A 15,566-nucleotide genomic window follows, 5' to 3' on the forward strand; every position below is an offset into this window, starting at 1 on the left:
CCTGCCTGCTGCCTGCCTGCCTCTTCCCTCCCTCCTTGTTTCCTTCATTCCCTTCCTTGCTTCTTTAGGTGTTTACTTTTTATTATTTTTAAATTATGTGTTATGTGTACAGATATTTACATATGAGTTCAGGTGCTCACTGAAGTGAGAGCCATCAGATCCCCAACAGGTCCGTTGTAAGCCACCTGGCATGGTGTTGGGAATCAAACTTGGATCACCTAGAAGAGCAGTATGTGCTTACCTTTGTGAATATGCATCTTTCTTAATTCCCTTTTCTCTCCAAACTTTGCCATTACCACAGGAGAATTCTACTTTTATCATATTGCTATTAGTGGGAAAAAAAAAACAAAAATCTTAACACAACTAGACTCCCTGGATTATTTCTAATGGATATACCAGCTCACACCATACAGGGATCAGCAATCCAGAAAGAGATCCTAAAATCCTTTCTGTTTGGTCCCAGACTTCAACCCCTTCAAGTTGAATTTGCTATTTTCAAACAATGATATTCATGATCATTTTAATATATTTAGTATGGTTTGTTCTTATTCTGTTCATAATACTGATACTAAATTTTCTACATTTATTGCAAATATATAGACTCTAATCTATTGTATATTTTTTAACTCTAAGAAAGTCATTTTTAAGTTCTTAAACCCTATAGAGCTATAACTCTGAAAAGATGAAAATGCCTGCCATTTTTTCTCATTAGCTAAGTGTTTGTTTCTTACATATTCAAGAACTCTATAAAGATTGGCATTCTTCCATTATAGTAAGTCTTTTCATAACTTGAGTTTACACACTCCTCGGCCACTGTCCCTACAGTTCCCAGTTGCATCGATTAAAAGTTGTTTCCTATGGATCATGTCAAGAGGAGTTCAGAGTCTAATGTTCTTCAGATTGTGGCTCATCACTGCTGCTTCATCTGGTCCAATGAGCTTATGTTTCAGAGAAGTGAGTGGAATCCAGGAAGTCTGAGAGAGCCTTACTGAAGCCCTGGTGGTGTGGCAGCAGGGAGCATTGGCACCCAGGTCCAGGCACTGACCTTCAACTAGAAATCCACAAATAATGGTATAGCTCTAGCTCTTAATAATTCCATTCCCTCTCCTGGAAACAATGGGAATCCTGTGGAAGGATAATCAGGAGTCATTTATACATTTATAGCTTACTGTTGATGGTCTGATGTGTTGTGTTTTCTCATGATACAGTGTATTTTCCTTTGAGACATTCCAAGTCACTTATAGAAATACTCTGATAAAGCATTGTGGTTTTTAAAAATATACAAAAACGGTGTGGCCTTTAAACTTTTTCTTGTATTGTAGAGGATATTTGGCCCATTCTCAATTCATTGTTAACATTATTGACACCATTATTTTTATTGGGTGGACTTTCCTTGAGATCAGGTAGTCACACCTTGCACTGCGTGACAACACACAAAGGAACCTAACACAGAGTGCCACTGTGGCTGGAAGGGCTAGGGATTACAAATTGCCTCAAACAAGATCAAAATGGTTTCACTTATGCTTAGATTCTACTTCTCAAAATATTTAGTTGTAGAAACTTGAATTATGATTTTTAAGTCAAGCGAAGTATGCTTTAGGAAATTATGTAAGAACTTAAGTGTAAGCAAGGTCACGTCTGCACCTGACCTTCCTGTTTCCTGACCTCCCGTCCTTATACCTTCAGGGTTCCTCTACCCATTGTCTCCAGCTAGCCCTGTTGGTTCCTAACTTTCCACCTAGCTGATTATACTTTTACCTAAAAGTATTGTCCTATAAAATCCTAAGGATGGTAAACATCTAAATTTCCATCAGCAGCTGGATAATAAAGTATACTGTATAAAGTCTGTGGGATATTACTCAACCTTGAAAAGGCTCTTGATACAAGTCACAACATGTATGAATGGATCTTGAAAATATTTTACTAAACAAGCCACTCACATCTGCGTAAGATTCCTAGAATAAATCAATTCATAGGAATAAAAAGAAAAATATAGTAAAGATTACCATGGGCTCAGAGAAAGGAAGAATGAGGACGGTTTGTATAATGGGTATGGTTTTGTGTGGGATGATGACAGTTGTAGAGGTGGAGAGTGGTAAGGACTGTAGGATGTGAAGGGACCTATGCCTATCATTTAGACACCTAACAGTAGGTAAGATGGGCAGGCTTATGCTCTGCAGAGTTGCCTAAGTAAGAAAGCAATGCTGGCCTGAGTTCTCTGTGACATGAAATACTAGCCCGCTCCTTTGGGTTCCCAGTGTACACTAAAGGAACAACTCGGCCTCCTACCATTCTGAATGGCTCCTTCATTCTCATACGGGGTGGAAAAAACACAGCTGTATTTACTTTTCCAACCCCATCTTCTATTTTGAAATATAACCTGTTTGAAAATGAGAGCCAAGGTCAAATAACACAGCTTTCTGCTCACCTCTTCAGTTTGCCAAACATTGTTTTTCTAGTGGAGTTCTAGGCTAGGTGCAGCCAGTGAGAGTAACACTATCACTCCTGTGTTCAACGATAGAATTGAATTTGCCTGCCTCAGGACATCTGTATGCAGAGTGGTACAACATATTTGCTTTCACGTTTGTGCACATATGAAAATGCATAGTGTGAGCCGGCAAGATGGCACAGTGGGTAAAGGTACTTGCTGCCACACTGGAAGACATTAGTTTAGTCCTTGGAGACCACATTAATAGCAGGAAAGAACTGACCTCCGCGACTTGTCCTCTGACCCACACAAACACTGTGGAATGGGTGTGTGTTCCTATTCCTTCATCCATCATACACTCACACACAAGAAAGAAAGAAACATAAAGACTTTTTTAAAAAATGTATAGTTTATATTCACTAGCTACAATGTTTTCAATTGTGAGCACTTTTCAACACATCAAATTACAAAGAAAATGGGGCTTTTTCATTTCTAATTAATTGCCCTATTTGTTGAAGAATTTCTTATTTTCTGAGATTAGACCTGAAGGGTTAACTTTACTCATATTTTATATTTATCTGTAGGGTGAACATAACATCCTCCTGATAACTGCATCTGAATTCTGGCTAAAAACCTGGCAATTCTCAGTCTATATTTAAAATGATATGTTTTTCAAAATGAGGGAAACAGTGAGAGCATAAAGCCCCAGAGTAACGTGAAACAACAGGACATACTAACTTTGTCCTCAAATAATAGGCATGGCATGAACTAATTACATTAATTATTTATACATAGTCACAACATCTAAGTATTCTGAAAAATATTTACCTAGCTTAAGAATTGCAGACACACATTCTATCAACATACAGACAAAAAGAACAAAAGTCATTATTGTTCATTGTGCATATATGAAAATGCACATTGTGGGCTTGCAAGATGACTCAGTTCTGAGAAAAGGAAGTCCAGAAAAAAAAGTTTAAAAAAAGGTAAGCAAAAAATTATTATTTAAAATTTTTACATTTTCTTTTATCTATTTCTGACTATATTTATTTATATTCAACCAATATATATAAATTGTGTCTATTTGATACATAAATCCAAACTTGTATAGCATAACTATTTTTTTCTGAGTTTTAAAAGTAGAAAGTATCAAAAAAATAAAAAGAAACTATCTACTTATTTCCTAGTTTATTATATGTGTAGGCAGTTAAAGTATTTTCTTGTTTTACAAAGTGAAAACCATTTGTTGAATGAGATTTATATTCAGTATACAAAGGAAATACACATGATCATCTTTCATTATTGTCCTTTGAAATTATCTGGAAAAAAAAAAAAACGTGATCCCTTTGCATTGCAAGCCGAAGAAGTTGAAGAGATATTCATAGTAAATGAGGCTGTATAAATGGGAAGTTAAGTCGAATCTAGTGTGACTAATAGGGGATATCAAATTCTTCAGACCTGTGGTGTACATAAGAAGCTTGAAGAATGTCTGCATAAAAGCCTGAGCTGGTTTGTCACCTTGACTGCGATCAGATACTGTGGTTCTCAGACCAGGGCCACGTGCTGTCAGCTTGGTAGATATAAGGCAGGATAAAATGCCTTAGTTAAACTGCTAACGTAAACTCTTCTTTCAATAGTTGCACAGTCTTCAATTTTGGACTTTCACTGTCCACCCAGTTGGCATTTATGAATAGAGAACTAAATGCACATCCGTAAATAAAATACACACGCATCCCAGAGTAACCTCTGAAGTTATTTCCTGATTGGCCTTTATTAGAAGGCTTTGATTAGGTTGATGTTATCAGACTCATTTAAAAGGAAGGAAGGAAGAAAGAAAGAAGGAAAGAAAGACTAGTTTCTTTGTAAACATCACCAATAAAATACCATTTAAGAAATTCTGCAGCACTATAGAAAATATTAGAAGATCATTAGTCTAGGAAAGCACTGGGTTGAGAAATGGCCTGTGAGATTCCAACAGGAGTCTATATGAAAGAGGGGTGCAAATGTGTAGGCCAGGAGGTCAGTAGGAATCTGACCGAAGTCATTATTACAATCACGCCCAAGAGTCTGTTTCTGTCCGGCTTTTAAGAGTGGAAGAGTAGGGCAGTTGGTGTCAGAGAGAGCTCTTCCAAAAAGTGTGCTGAGGGTATGGTGACGGAAAGAGCAGACCTGCAGCTCTTGACAGTGCTGTCAAGTAGAGAGCGAAGCTGCAAAACAGCAGGGAAGCCAAGAACTCAAAGCTCAAAAAGGAGTCTGGAGCCCTAAGCTACACAAGGCCAGAGGCAATTAGCACTTGTGCATACCTGAATGGTTATTAGTGAAATCCGGTGGAGGAGCAGACATGGAAGGCAGGGGTTTCGGTGAGTTAGGGTGAGTGACTGACAGCCAGTGTCAGCAACTCTCCCTTCCTCATATAAAACAAAAGAAAGAGCTTGGTGGTGAAGTAGGTGACACCCAACTGAGTGGTAGGTGTGAGGATCATTTTGATGTCTAATTTGTTTAAGGGAAAGAACAGTGCAAATATGTCTCTTGATGGGCAGAGCTGTGTCTCAGGAGAGCTGAGACAGTGAGTAGTTCACGTTGCATCAGAGTCCAGGTGCAAAACTAGATCTGCTTCTGGGCATGGCGGAGGGAAGAGGTAATCCTCTGATAGGATTTTCACCCTTTTCACCTGAGGAGTAGAAGCCTCCAGCTGCCCAGGAGTGAAGGTGATCTAAGGCCAGGAAAGAGGAGGAAGGTGGCATACACACGTGCTGTAATAATGATAGGGAGGCGTGCTGGGGAAATGGGAGATGTCTTCAGGCCAAACATCATTACTGTTTATAGAGTAATTTTAAACATGCTTTTAAAAAAGAAATGGTTGGGTCAGCCTTTGTGCTCTGAAAAGAAGCATCCAACGTGTACTCAAATCAGAACCTGCCCTTGCCTCCCTCCCTCCTTTTCTGAAGAACTCCTCTCCTCTGCCAGTTCATCCCCACTCGAGCTGGCTGGTGTAGGTGAGTTTTCAGCTTCAGTCAGGCCGCTTTTCCAATGCATGAAACAGATTACAGAATCGATTGATTTCCCTTTCTCTTCTGCATGGTCAGCTGGAGTGCAGAGAAAAGGAAGGCAGGTTGTTGATGATGTTCTTGTTGTTTCAGCTGGAGTGCTGAGAAAAGAAAGGCAAGTGGTTCTTGTCCTTCTCCTCCTCATCTTCCTCTTATTCTGTTTCAAGAAAGATGGGACAAGCAGGAAACACATGTAGGTGGAAGTGGTAAAGGAAAAAGAGAAAAGGGAACAAATACTGAAAAAAGTTGAGTCAGAATATGAACTAAAATGATGTCAAAGACTAAGAATAGGAGAGAGATCAGAGATCGCCATCTCTCTAACCTCCCTTTTTAACTCAAAGAATCCTATCCTGATGTGCTACTGAAACCAGCTTCTTAGACTAGTGTCTCTGGCCCCAGGGAGTTAATGCTCAAGCCACTTTTTTTGTGTGTGAATTATTCTTTCCCACCTAATTTTTTTTCTATCTGTGGCAAAATGTTCTAGACTTTTGCTTATTTCTGCCACCTAACCCCTCAATTAAAGCCAGATCTGGCCTGGAGGTAAAGCTCTGTGGCAGAGCACGTGCTTCCCACGTTTGAGACTCTGGATTCCATATCTAATACCAAAAACTAAGAGTCAACTCCATGCCAAAAGCATACGAGAAACAAAGAGGGGTGGGTTTGGTTACACTTAAAATATTTGAGTACTCACATCAGGTGCTGTTCTGCTCATTACAAATGTGAGAAAAATAGAAAACAGCCCCTGGTTTAGCAATATAATTTTTTCCAAGTGAAAAGAGCTATTATTTGGGGCTTCCATAGTTGCAAGGGGCAGCATTCAGTCCTATGGCACTTTTATTAGCAACTAGGTTCACATTTATTATCAACTAACTTTAAAACGAAGAGGAGTAGGAGGGAAAGGAGGAGGAGGTGGAGGAGGAGGGAGGAGCAGCAGCTTGAGCACTCTTCCCTTATCTCTGCTGTATCTTGTGTCACCTTCTGACCTCTATCCCCTGGTGCTTCTAACTTAGATTTGCCCCTGTACCTCACCCCACCAGCTAGAAGCTGATGTAATGAAAGCAGATGCCAGCTGAAGCCAGAATAGAATGGATGGCTATCTGGGGAGATAAAATGACAGTGTTACTTGTTCAAGCCATTGTTCAGAGAAGCATGTCTTTTATTTATAGACATTATAGTTTAAAGGGATGGAAAGCCAGAGCTTGATAGTACCCTTTCTCTGTGTGACTTGCTTCCTAAAACTATGCCTGATATAGCTATCTGTTTTGTTTCATACCTAGTTGTATATTCTTTCAGTAGGTTCTGTTGCTACTTTTGTTGAGGTTTATTTCTTAATCTCAGTGCATCAATATTTTGCTCTTTCAGGACTCTTATCTCTGTCTAAAGCGTGAGTTGCAGGAAAGGGCAAGCAGCTTCTATAATGCCAAACGTGTTGGCTTTGTATTAGTCAACATTTATAGTTTGCTTGGAGATGGAAAAAAGATGGCCGGTACCTCCAAGTAGCTTCCATGGTGGTGACTGGACTTTTGCGCTGGGGAAATGTAGTCAGCTATCTAGATCCTGAAGGTCCTTGCTTCCAGACACCCAGGGGAGTGGTTCACGGGAGGGCTGCTTTAGGGAAATAGCTGTGTATCTCTATTCTTAGAGGGTTCTTGGCTTTTGTTTTTTTCTTCCTTAACCTCTTAGAAGACTCTTCAAATGGAAGTCATGAATGACCCTCCTTCCCGAAGGAATTCAAAGTGCATCTGACAAGCCAGTTTTTAACAGGTTACCTGATGGCCAAGAAATTGTTTTTACAGAATCAAAAGAAAACAGCTCGTTGTGAGAATGGTTGTGGGTGATATAGATAAGGATATTAATTTTCCCTGTGAGATTAAAAACAAAGCCTGGCATGCTGCACTCATCTGTAACAGTATGAGGGAAACAACTGCTTTGGAGAAGAAGTTTCAGAGCCAGATGAAGGAACTCAGAGCCTGGAACCATGACCCAGTACCATTTCAGTGAGCAGGAGTAATCACAAAGCAGCGAGTCTGCCATCTAAACATCATGTTTAAAATGGTTTTCTGCAATTTGGCTATTAACCAAAAGGCTAATTGATTCTTTTCTTCTGCCCCATTGTAGTTAACATACTAATTCTTCCAAGTAAAGATCCATTTCATTATGCAAATGCAAAAAAATCACAAGACTCGTGTCTGAGTGAGGGTTGCTTTCTACAGAGACCCTGTGCACCTGTTCCTGCCCTCAGCCCCCACCTCCACCTCCATGAGCTGCCAAGCTAGCGATTCAGTGGTGAGCTTTAGCTGGTCTGGGGCCCTTGAATTTTCACTCAGATTTTCTTTGCGACTTACTCTTGTTTTGCCATATAATTTCTCTCCTTCTAGCTCTCAGCATGCCAGCAGCAGCTGCATCATGGCACTCACCCTGCTGCCAAGAGGGCAGGCAGCCTCCTTGGAGACTGTAACGTTGTGCTAAGCCAACTGTTAAGAGATGGAAGCTGGAGGCCTCCATCCAGCACAGCTGAAATTTAGATCGTTCTAGGGGGCATTTGGTAGATTGCTGGTAGTCGTATTTTCTTAACTAAATAAAACTTTCAAAACTTTGATTTAGGAAAAAATTCAGACTTGTACAGAGACAAAAGGAATACTGTGGCACAGAATTCCTACATGCCTTCCTATCTGCCTCAGCCGTCATCATCCTGGGGATCTTTCACTGTCCGTGAGTTTTCCCATGGCTTATCCAGACTGCTAGTAGACTTGTTCCCATGGGGTAAATTTATCTTCAATTACAGTCGCTTTTCCATCTCTTTTCAGTCTCTCTGCAGGATGTTTCTCCATCCTTTCTTCCAAACAATAAAAGAAATTAGACTCTTTCTCCTTAAGCTAGCTTTAGTCTTAAGCTAAAGTATGCTGTTTAGTGATCACTGTCTTTTGCAATATCATCTCAATCTTACAGCTCAGTTGATCTGGTGTCTTAGCAGAGCACAAGCAAAGTGTCTAGATTTGTAGGACAGAGCATTAAGAGACCATTGGTTTACTTCTCCATTTCATTGCTGACAATCTGTATGTACTGAGATGTCTTAGTTAAATGTCCTGTTTCATTGTCCTCTTACCTTTCACATAGCACACACCCTGCATATCCAGTACATGATCTCACTGAGTGTGCACTTTTAGAGCAGCTTAGGTAGAGCCTAGCACCCAGGATGTGTTCAGCACATGATAGCTGCTGTCTACATCATCACCACCATTACCAACCATTTTGACTCTCGTCACTCATTATACAGATTGGAGGACTGAGACCCAAAAGGCTGCCTTATCAGAACTTGAACAAAATGCCATATAGCCCACGTCCTATATGATACTAGATGTGGTTTGGTATGTTCTTGTCCTCTAGAAAACTGTTTTTTACCAGATAAGAATTTGCAAGAGGATTGGTAAATGCACAAATGGGAACAAATACTGCTGCTGGAGAGTTAAGCTTTGAAGTTCTGTTTTTAGAGGGGAGCATGTTAATGGGTAATATACCACCTCCTTAGTGGAAAAGTTAGCAGCTCAATACTGAACCATAGTGTTCTGTGCACAAGCACTAGAGGTTTGCCAGGTATAGTGACTTATGTCTTGAATCCCAGGACTTAGGAGGCAGAGGCAGGTGAATCTCTGTGAGTTGGAGGACAGCCTGATCTGCATAGTAAGTTCCAGAACAGCCAGGGCTATGTATAAAGACTCTGTCTCAAAACAAAAGGGAATGAAGGAAAGAAGATAGGGAAGGAGGGAGAGAGGGAGGGAGGGAGGAAAGGAAAGAAAGAAGGAAGGAGGGAGGAAAGGAGGAAGGGAGGGAGGTGAGAGTATAAGATGAGGAAGGATTTGGTACTGAGATTGAGAAACAAGGAAACATAAACCAGAAAAGGAAAAGGCTGGCATTTGATTTGACAACCCAGCTAAAGAAACAGAGTTGTTCTAGATTTTTCTACCACAGCAGTCTAGTCTAGAACTTGTGCTTATGATCGCTCTACCATCTTGCTTTCTGTAACCTAAGGCCTGGCACACATGCAGTCTTCAGCATTATGGCACACACAGATACATGTGCCGTTTCAGTTTTTCCACACAAGCCAGCACATAGTGAGGGCCTTTGTGTGTCTGGAAGAGCTGTTGTTCTTAGCTTCTTTCGTCCAGTTGTCTGACCCTAGGATACTTAGCATTGTGATGACAAGTTAGAGTCGAGGCGTATAGGACCTGTGCCCCATATACCTGTGCCTTTATAGTAAGCTTTCTCATAATAGGAGGTGCTATTATTGGTTTTCATTGCAAACTTTAGAAAGTTCTTTTGTGTTGTGTACCCATTCTATAAAGTTGTTATGCAGATTAAATAAAATTATGCTAATGGGTTCAGGTTTATGGGTAAGCAGTACTGGGCACACAGAAAACAATGATTTAAAATTAAAATTCTCATGAAATTATAAGACAACTATTGATAGGTATGCCTTGGAAGCGTTGTTGATTCCAGGTCATTCCCTGGCCTAGCGTTTCTTAGGGCCCTTATCTAGACTCCTGTGGGCACCTTGGGAAGAGAGCATTTCCTTTTCTTCTGACCTTCCATGATGCTTTTTCCCTTCAGTCTTTTCTTCTCATTATTTTTAACTGTGTCTCCCTATTTAAAATGAAAACAGAAGTAAAAAGAAGCATCCCTTGACATCAAACACCTTCCCAGCATCACCTCACTTGGCCTGTTTACTGCAGATCCTCGCTGACTGTCTGAGCTGGAGCACAGAAGAGCAGTTCTATTCTAGCCAAATTGCACAAATTTGCATTTTGAGTACTATTAATTTAATGGAAGTATGTATGTTTTTTTGTTTTAGTCTCTACTGACATCTTTTAAAAACCCTTTTCTAGAAATTACAGTTTGGGTGTATAATTTAAAACATTCAAAAGCACAAGCTCACTGGCTCACACTGAAATCCTACAGAAAGCTCTGGGGATGTCCTTCAGGTTCTCAAGTCTCCACCACCAGCTTTCAGTGTTGCTACCCAGACCTGCTCCCAAGGACTCTCCTAGCCCATATCTGCTTGACTCCATCTTCTCACTGTTAGGCCAAGAACTTTGGGTTGATTCTTGACTACACTCTTGTCTCTATACCAGCTCCATTTTGTTCATAAATCCTGTTGAATTTATACCTAAACTCTATCCATAATTCAATCAAATAATCTCACCTTTGCTATTACAGCCTTAGTCAACATGACAGTCTCTCAGTTCCCAGCTGTCTTCTTGCTTACTTTACAGGCTTCCCTTCCTCCTACCCAATGTCCACTGCCAAATAGCAACCAGAAGACTTCTAAGATAGCTATTAGCATAATCCTCTACACTAATACGTTCCTCAGCATGTTTTCATTCAACATGCAATGGAATAGATGCCTCATATATGCATATTATTGACTTAAAGAAGCCAAAGCATCCATCCTGCATGGTGGCAGTCATTGAAAATTAAAGCACAGATCAAGCCATTCCATACTCTTAGAAGTCAGGCTGCTGACTGAGGGAAGAGAAGATTGCAACTAGAAAAGAATCCTATGTGTGCTCTACCTTTTATAGGGCTGGCTACCCTATGCATTCCATTTGTAGGAATTTAGCAATTGCTACAGTGACAATGAATGTACCATCTCTTGTAGGTACTGTATACTTTAATAAAAGGTCTGACAGAAATGCTGTTTCTCTTACATAAAATTGTTCTTCTTAGACAAGGAATCTGTCAGCATTTGTCACCATTAGAATCTAAGCTCTGTCTCTGCTTTAGTTTATGCAGTGAGCATTTTGAGCACTAGGTCCTAATGAGGGCATTTGGGAGATCAGTGAGCACAAGAGATAAAACCTGCTTCTGAGAGATGATAATTAGAATGAGTCACAAGCATATGGCAAGACACTAAGGGCTAGAGACAGAAACAGAAGTGGGAGACAAGGAGACCGAACAAAGGTGAGAGGGTAGCATATAGCTTAAATAGGAGGAAAGGCCTTTCTCAGAAGGTGACAGATGGGCCAAGACCCATAGGGAAGGCAGGCTGGTAGCTTAGTGTAGATCTGCTAGAAAAGCCTCCTGGGCAGAAGGAACAGAAGCAATGAGCTCTGGGAAGAAATAGCCTGGGAGTGAGTAACAGGAGCCAGGACATAGTAGAATGGGAGAAGTGTTGGCCAGAGTAGTCTAGTGGGGGATAACTGATCAAGGCCTGTTCAAGAGGAACCTGAATAGGTCTCTGTAAAGATAAGAGGCATTCTGCATGAGGTTGGAGGCTAAAAAAAAAAAAGACTTTGTTCTCTGAGATTATTTACATTACCTTTCAGCCACTTGTACTAGCAAGCCATTCATTTTATTGCTATCCAGACACTGCTTTCCTGTGCACTCTCCCATTAATGAGTGCTCAGACAGACGGAGGGTGCTCTGAGCATCCTAGTCAGTGCTTGCCTTTTGCTAAACTGGTGTGGATAAGATATGCCAATTTAAAAGAAAGGTAAAGACCAAGGTACATAGGTATTTATTTGAAACCTTGTGCAATACTGTGCTGGTTCCAGTCTCATGGTGCACACTAAAGTCAAACCTCACGTGTGACACACAACTCAGTGCATTGTGCCAAGAGTGGGCTGCAGAGACATAGATCACTTGACTTGAGCATCCTAGCATCTGCTTGAAGGTAAAATGCATAGAGAGTAGCAACTAGTAAGAACTCACATCAGAACACCTAATACTATCTTGGACAGTTTGCCTCATAGGTATTCCAAAGTAGACAGGGCCTGATGGAACATTTCACAAGGAAGCTGAGCACTAAGCAGAGCCTGGAAACATCCATGGGATTTGTTAAAGCAACTACAGGCTCTGGGGACACCTCAAGGTTGAGCAAATAACAGGAATGAGTTTTCCTTTAAAGGAGCTGTGGGTGGCCAGTCCGAGTAAGAGCAGACTGTAGGAATTTTAAATCTTGTAGAGATTTGGATGGATGTATCTCTCAAATGGGTTCAAAACTGGCAGTTTTTATATATTACACATCTCCCATGCTTTTTGATGTACTGATGCCATATTTACCATTTCTAAACCTCACAGTTCATATGTTCTAAATGTTTTTAATGTATATGTATTTTTAGACCGGCAAAGAAGACACATCCAGTGTGACTGTATCAGGCCCTGAGACAGGAAATCAGGCAGGCCAGACACTGGAGAACAACTCAATGACAGCTGAGCTCCTGAGTGATGTGCCCTTCACCCTGGCCCCACATGTGCTGGCCGCGCAGGGCACCATCGGCGACCTTCCTGACCACTTACTCTCTTACGATGTTGGTGACAACTTGTCTCGGTTCTGGTATGATTTCACTCTTGAAAATTCAGTCCTCTGTGACTTGTAGTCTTTGTGTCCATGTGTACCCTAGCAGCTTTAAAGGAAATGAGTCTGCCTATTTTATTGAACCTGTTTGATGTTCTTTGTATTTCACTGGTGAAGGCCTTGAGGCAAGCAAGGATCATAAAATAAATATAATAGCATCATGTTCATGGTTTTATCTTCAGAATCAAGTGAATTTATATGAAAATTAAAGTCAACAGTTTAATGAATGGAACTGACTTTGGAAAAAACTAAGGATTCAGACCACTCATATTTCCCCATGTGATATTCTCCAGTTCCTGAGATGATATGAGAGGTGCATCGTGTTTTTGCTGTCTCTGAAGACACAACATGAAAGAGAACCAAGGCTCAGCAACCTGTGCCTCGAGCGGGTGTGAAGGTCCTGGAGTTCAGAGGCAGTTATGATGCTATGCCATTACTCTCACAGTGTTTGTGAATGAGGTCAGACAAACCACTAGGGAAAGTTGAAACCTGTTGGAAACACCAGCCCTTCTTTGCTGATTCAAGACTAAAGGGGATGCTTTGGTTTTCTTGGACTCATGCGGCCCTCTCTGCCCTCCTGAAGGACTGCTGTGTTCCTTCTTTGTTCTCATGTCTGCTGGGTGTGGTTGAACCAATTTCTAGAGAACTGCCCCACTGGGTTATCTTCCTTACCACGAATCTTTCCAGTTTATGCATCTGCGTCTGCTTTCACCTCTTCTGCCTCCTAATGAAGACATCTCCTGGGGATACAGATCATTGCTGATAAGCCCTGGTTAGAAGTGTGTTGGCCACAGTACAGGTGGCAGGGTTTTACTGTTAAACACACTCAGTTTAACGACGTTCCAATTAGAGTGTAAGCAGACACCCAGATAGGACTAGAATACCCATTGTTTATTCCAAGTAAAACTGAGCAGGCCTGCCATTGGTCAGTGAACTACAAAGAGAGTTGGTATATAGTAACAGGGCCATTTCTTTGCCGTGAAAAATTTAAGTCATTTCTTTTGATTAGTTATAATTTATTAATTCTGTGCCAAAGTTTTTTAAGTATATTTTTTCACAAAGAGAGTATCAGGAAAACTAAACACTGTGCAGAAAAGTACAAGAATTTTTCTAATTTTAATGTCTCTGCATAGTCATTTAATAAATGTGGTGTGGTCTTCATAAAAAGTACTATGTTATTTAAAGTTAAAGGTACATTTGTGATGACAAAAATGTACTTCACTTACAATTAACATTACCATGTGAGATTAAAGGTTCATTTAGGTCTTTACATAGCTTTCATAAAACATATACATAGGAAATATGCCTTATTTTTGACACAAATGTGAACATTTTGTAGCATTTCTGTGATGGTACATCCTTTTTAACTATCCATGTTAATGTATTTTCAAAATTGAATGTAAAGAGATTGTTCTTTTGCTTAAAATATGTGAAAATTTATATAATTATACATTTCATTTGTATTTATGTCTTCCATGTTATAAATGTGCTTCTAAGTACTGTTTGTCTAAAATTGTTATATTTAAAGAATGTGAATTGAAATAAATGTTTTGATTATTTTCAGATCCATAAAAAATGGCTTTCATTGCATTAGTAATATCTAACTACAAGTTGTAGACTTCATAAATGACAGACTTTAAGTATATTCTGAATTGCAACTTGCTATTCTGTATATAAATCATGTAGCTATTTTAAAACTGAAACAAAGATTACAAATCAACCAGCCAGCAGACTGAATTTTACCCAAGAGAAAACCGAGGCCTAGAAATTCAGATGACACTTTGTTAGTAAAGTAGATACTTGAAAATGGTGCCTTCCCAAATGTGAGCTGAACAAGACTGACACCAGCAAACATCCCATACTGGATGGAGAAAAGCTCATGAATTTTAGATAACTAAGGAAGTCTGGAAGCAGGCGAGAAAACCACATCATTGTTTGTCCAATACCAGATAATCAGCCCTGAAAACATACATGCATGTAGCATTGTGTGGACTGAATAAATACGTTCTATTTAGGAATATATATTCATATATGCATGCGGTAACAATTAGTTGAGTTTTTTTTTTTTAAGGCCATGAATTTTAAGGAGTTGGAGGTGTTGTATGAAAGGGCTTGGAGGGAGAAATGTAATTTAGTTATAATCTCAAAAATTGAAAATTGTGTAAATAAGTTAAAACGAAGTAGAACATATGCAGAAAGAGTTGAGGCATTACAGACAGCCAAAAAGTCAATAAAGACTCTCGGTCAAGCTGAAGGACTTTGAGTCATCTGGTGGCCTCCGTTCCCTCACTTGGCTAAATACCCATTTTTTTTTTATATCTTTCAGAGTTATGTTGAGTAGTAAGAGGTGATTTTTAAATACCCAGTAACCTAATGATTAATAATGTCATTGATCCTGTTAAAGGGGCTGATCTCATTATGTATACACACAGTATTATAACATGATGTGAAATACATGCTATGTGAACTACATTTGACCAAAACTAAAATGATCTACCCATACTCATTTTGTACTCCATTCACTTCAGTGATGTCAGTGGTTTCTTCTGTCTCTTCTAAAACTCCATCAGAAGCACTTACCATCAAAGAGCAGGGTCTTGTGCTGGAAATCATTATAGGTGTAGAATATGTGACTTCTCTGAATTGATTTTAAATCCTAATATATTTAGGAAGTCACGTGTGTTTTTCCAAGTTTCTTTTTTTTATTTTTTTTTAATTTTTTTTTTTAGATATTTTC

General features: G+C 39.8%; 1 protein-coding gene across 4 annotated transcripts in view; it reads left to right on the top strand.

Annotated features, from left to right (window-relative positions):
- Nucleotides 1–15,566, top strand: part of Umad1 (UBAP1-MVB12-associated (UMA) domain containing 1) — a 247,216-nt gene that overhangs the window by 168,241 nt on the left and 63,409 nt on the right. For 2 of the 4 annotated variants that reach the window (XM_031381165.1, XM_031381166.1), the window contains exon 4: nucleotides 12,594–14,398. In XM_031381165.1, the coding sequence (XP_031237025.1) occupies nucleotides 12,594–12,851 (258 nt within the window). In that variant the 3' untranslated portion in view covers nucleotides 12,852–14,398. Of the gene's footprint in view, nucleotides 1–12,593; nucleotides 14,399–15,566 lie in introns of those variants that run through there. The other 2 variants (XM_031381167.1, XM_031381168.1) reach the window with 2 other exon arrangements.

This window comes from Mastomys coucha, unplaced genomic scaffold, assembly GCF_008632895.1.
Source record: "Mastomys coucha isolate ucsf_1 unplaced genomic scaffold, UCSF_Mcou_1 pScaffold20, whole genome shotgun sequence".
In the NCBI taxonomy this organism is placed as follows: Eukaryota; Metazoa; Chordata; class Mammalia; order Rodentia; family Muridae; genus Mastomys; species Mastomys coucha.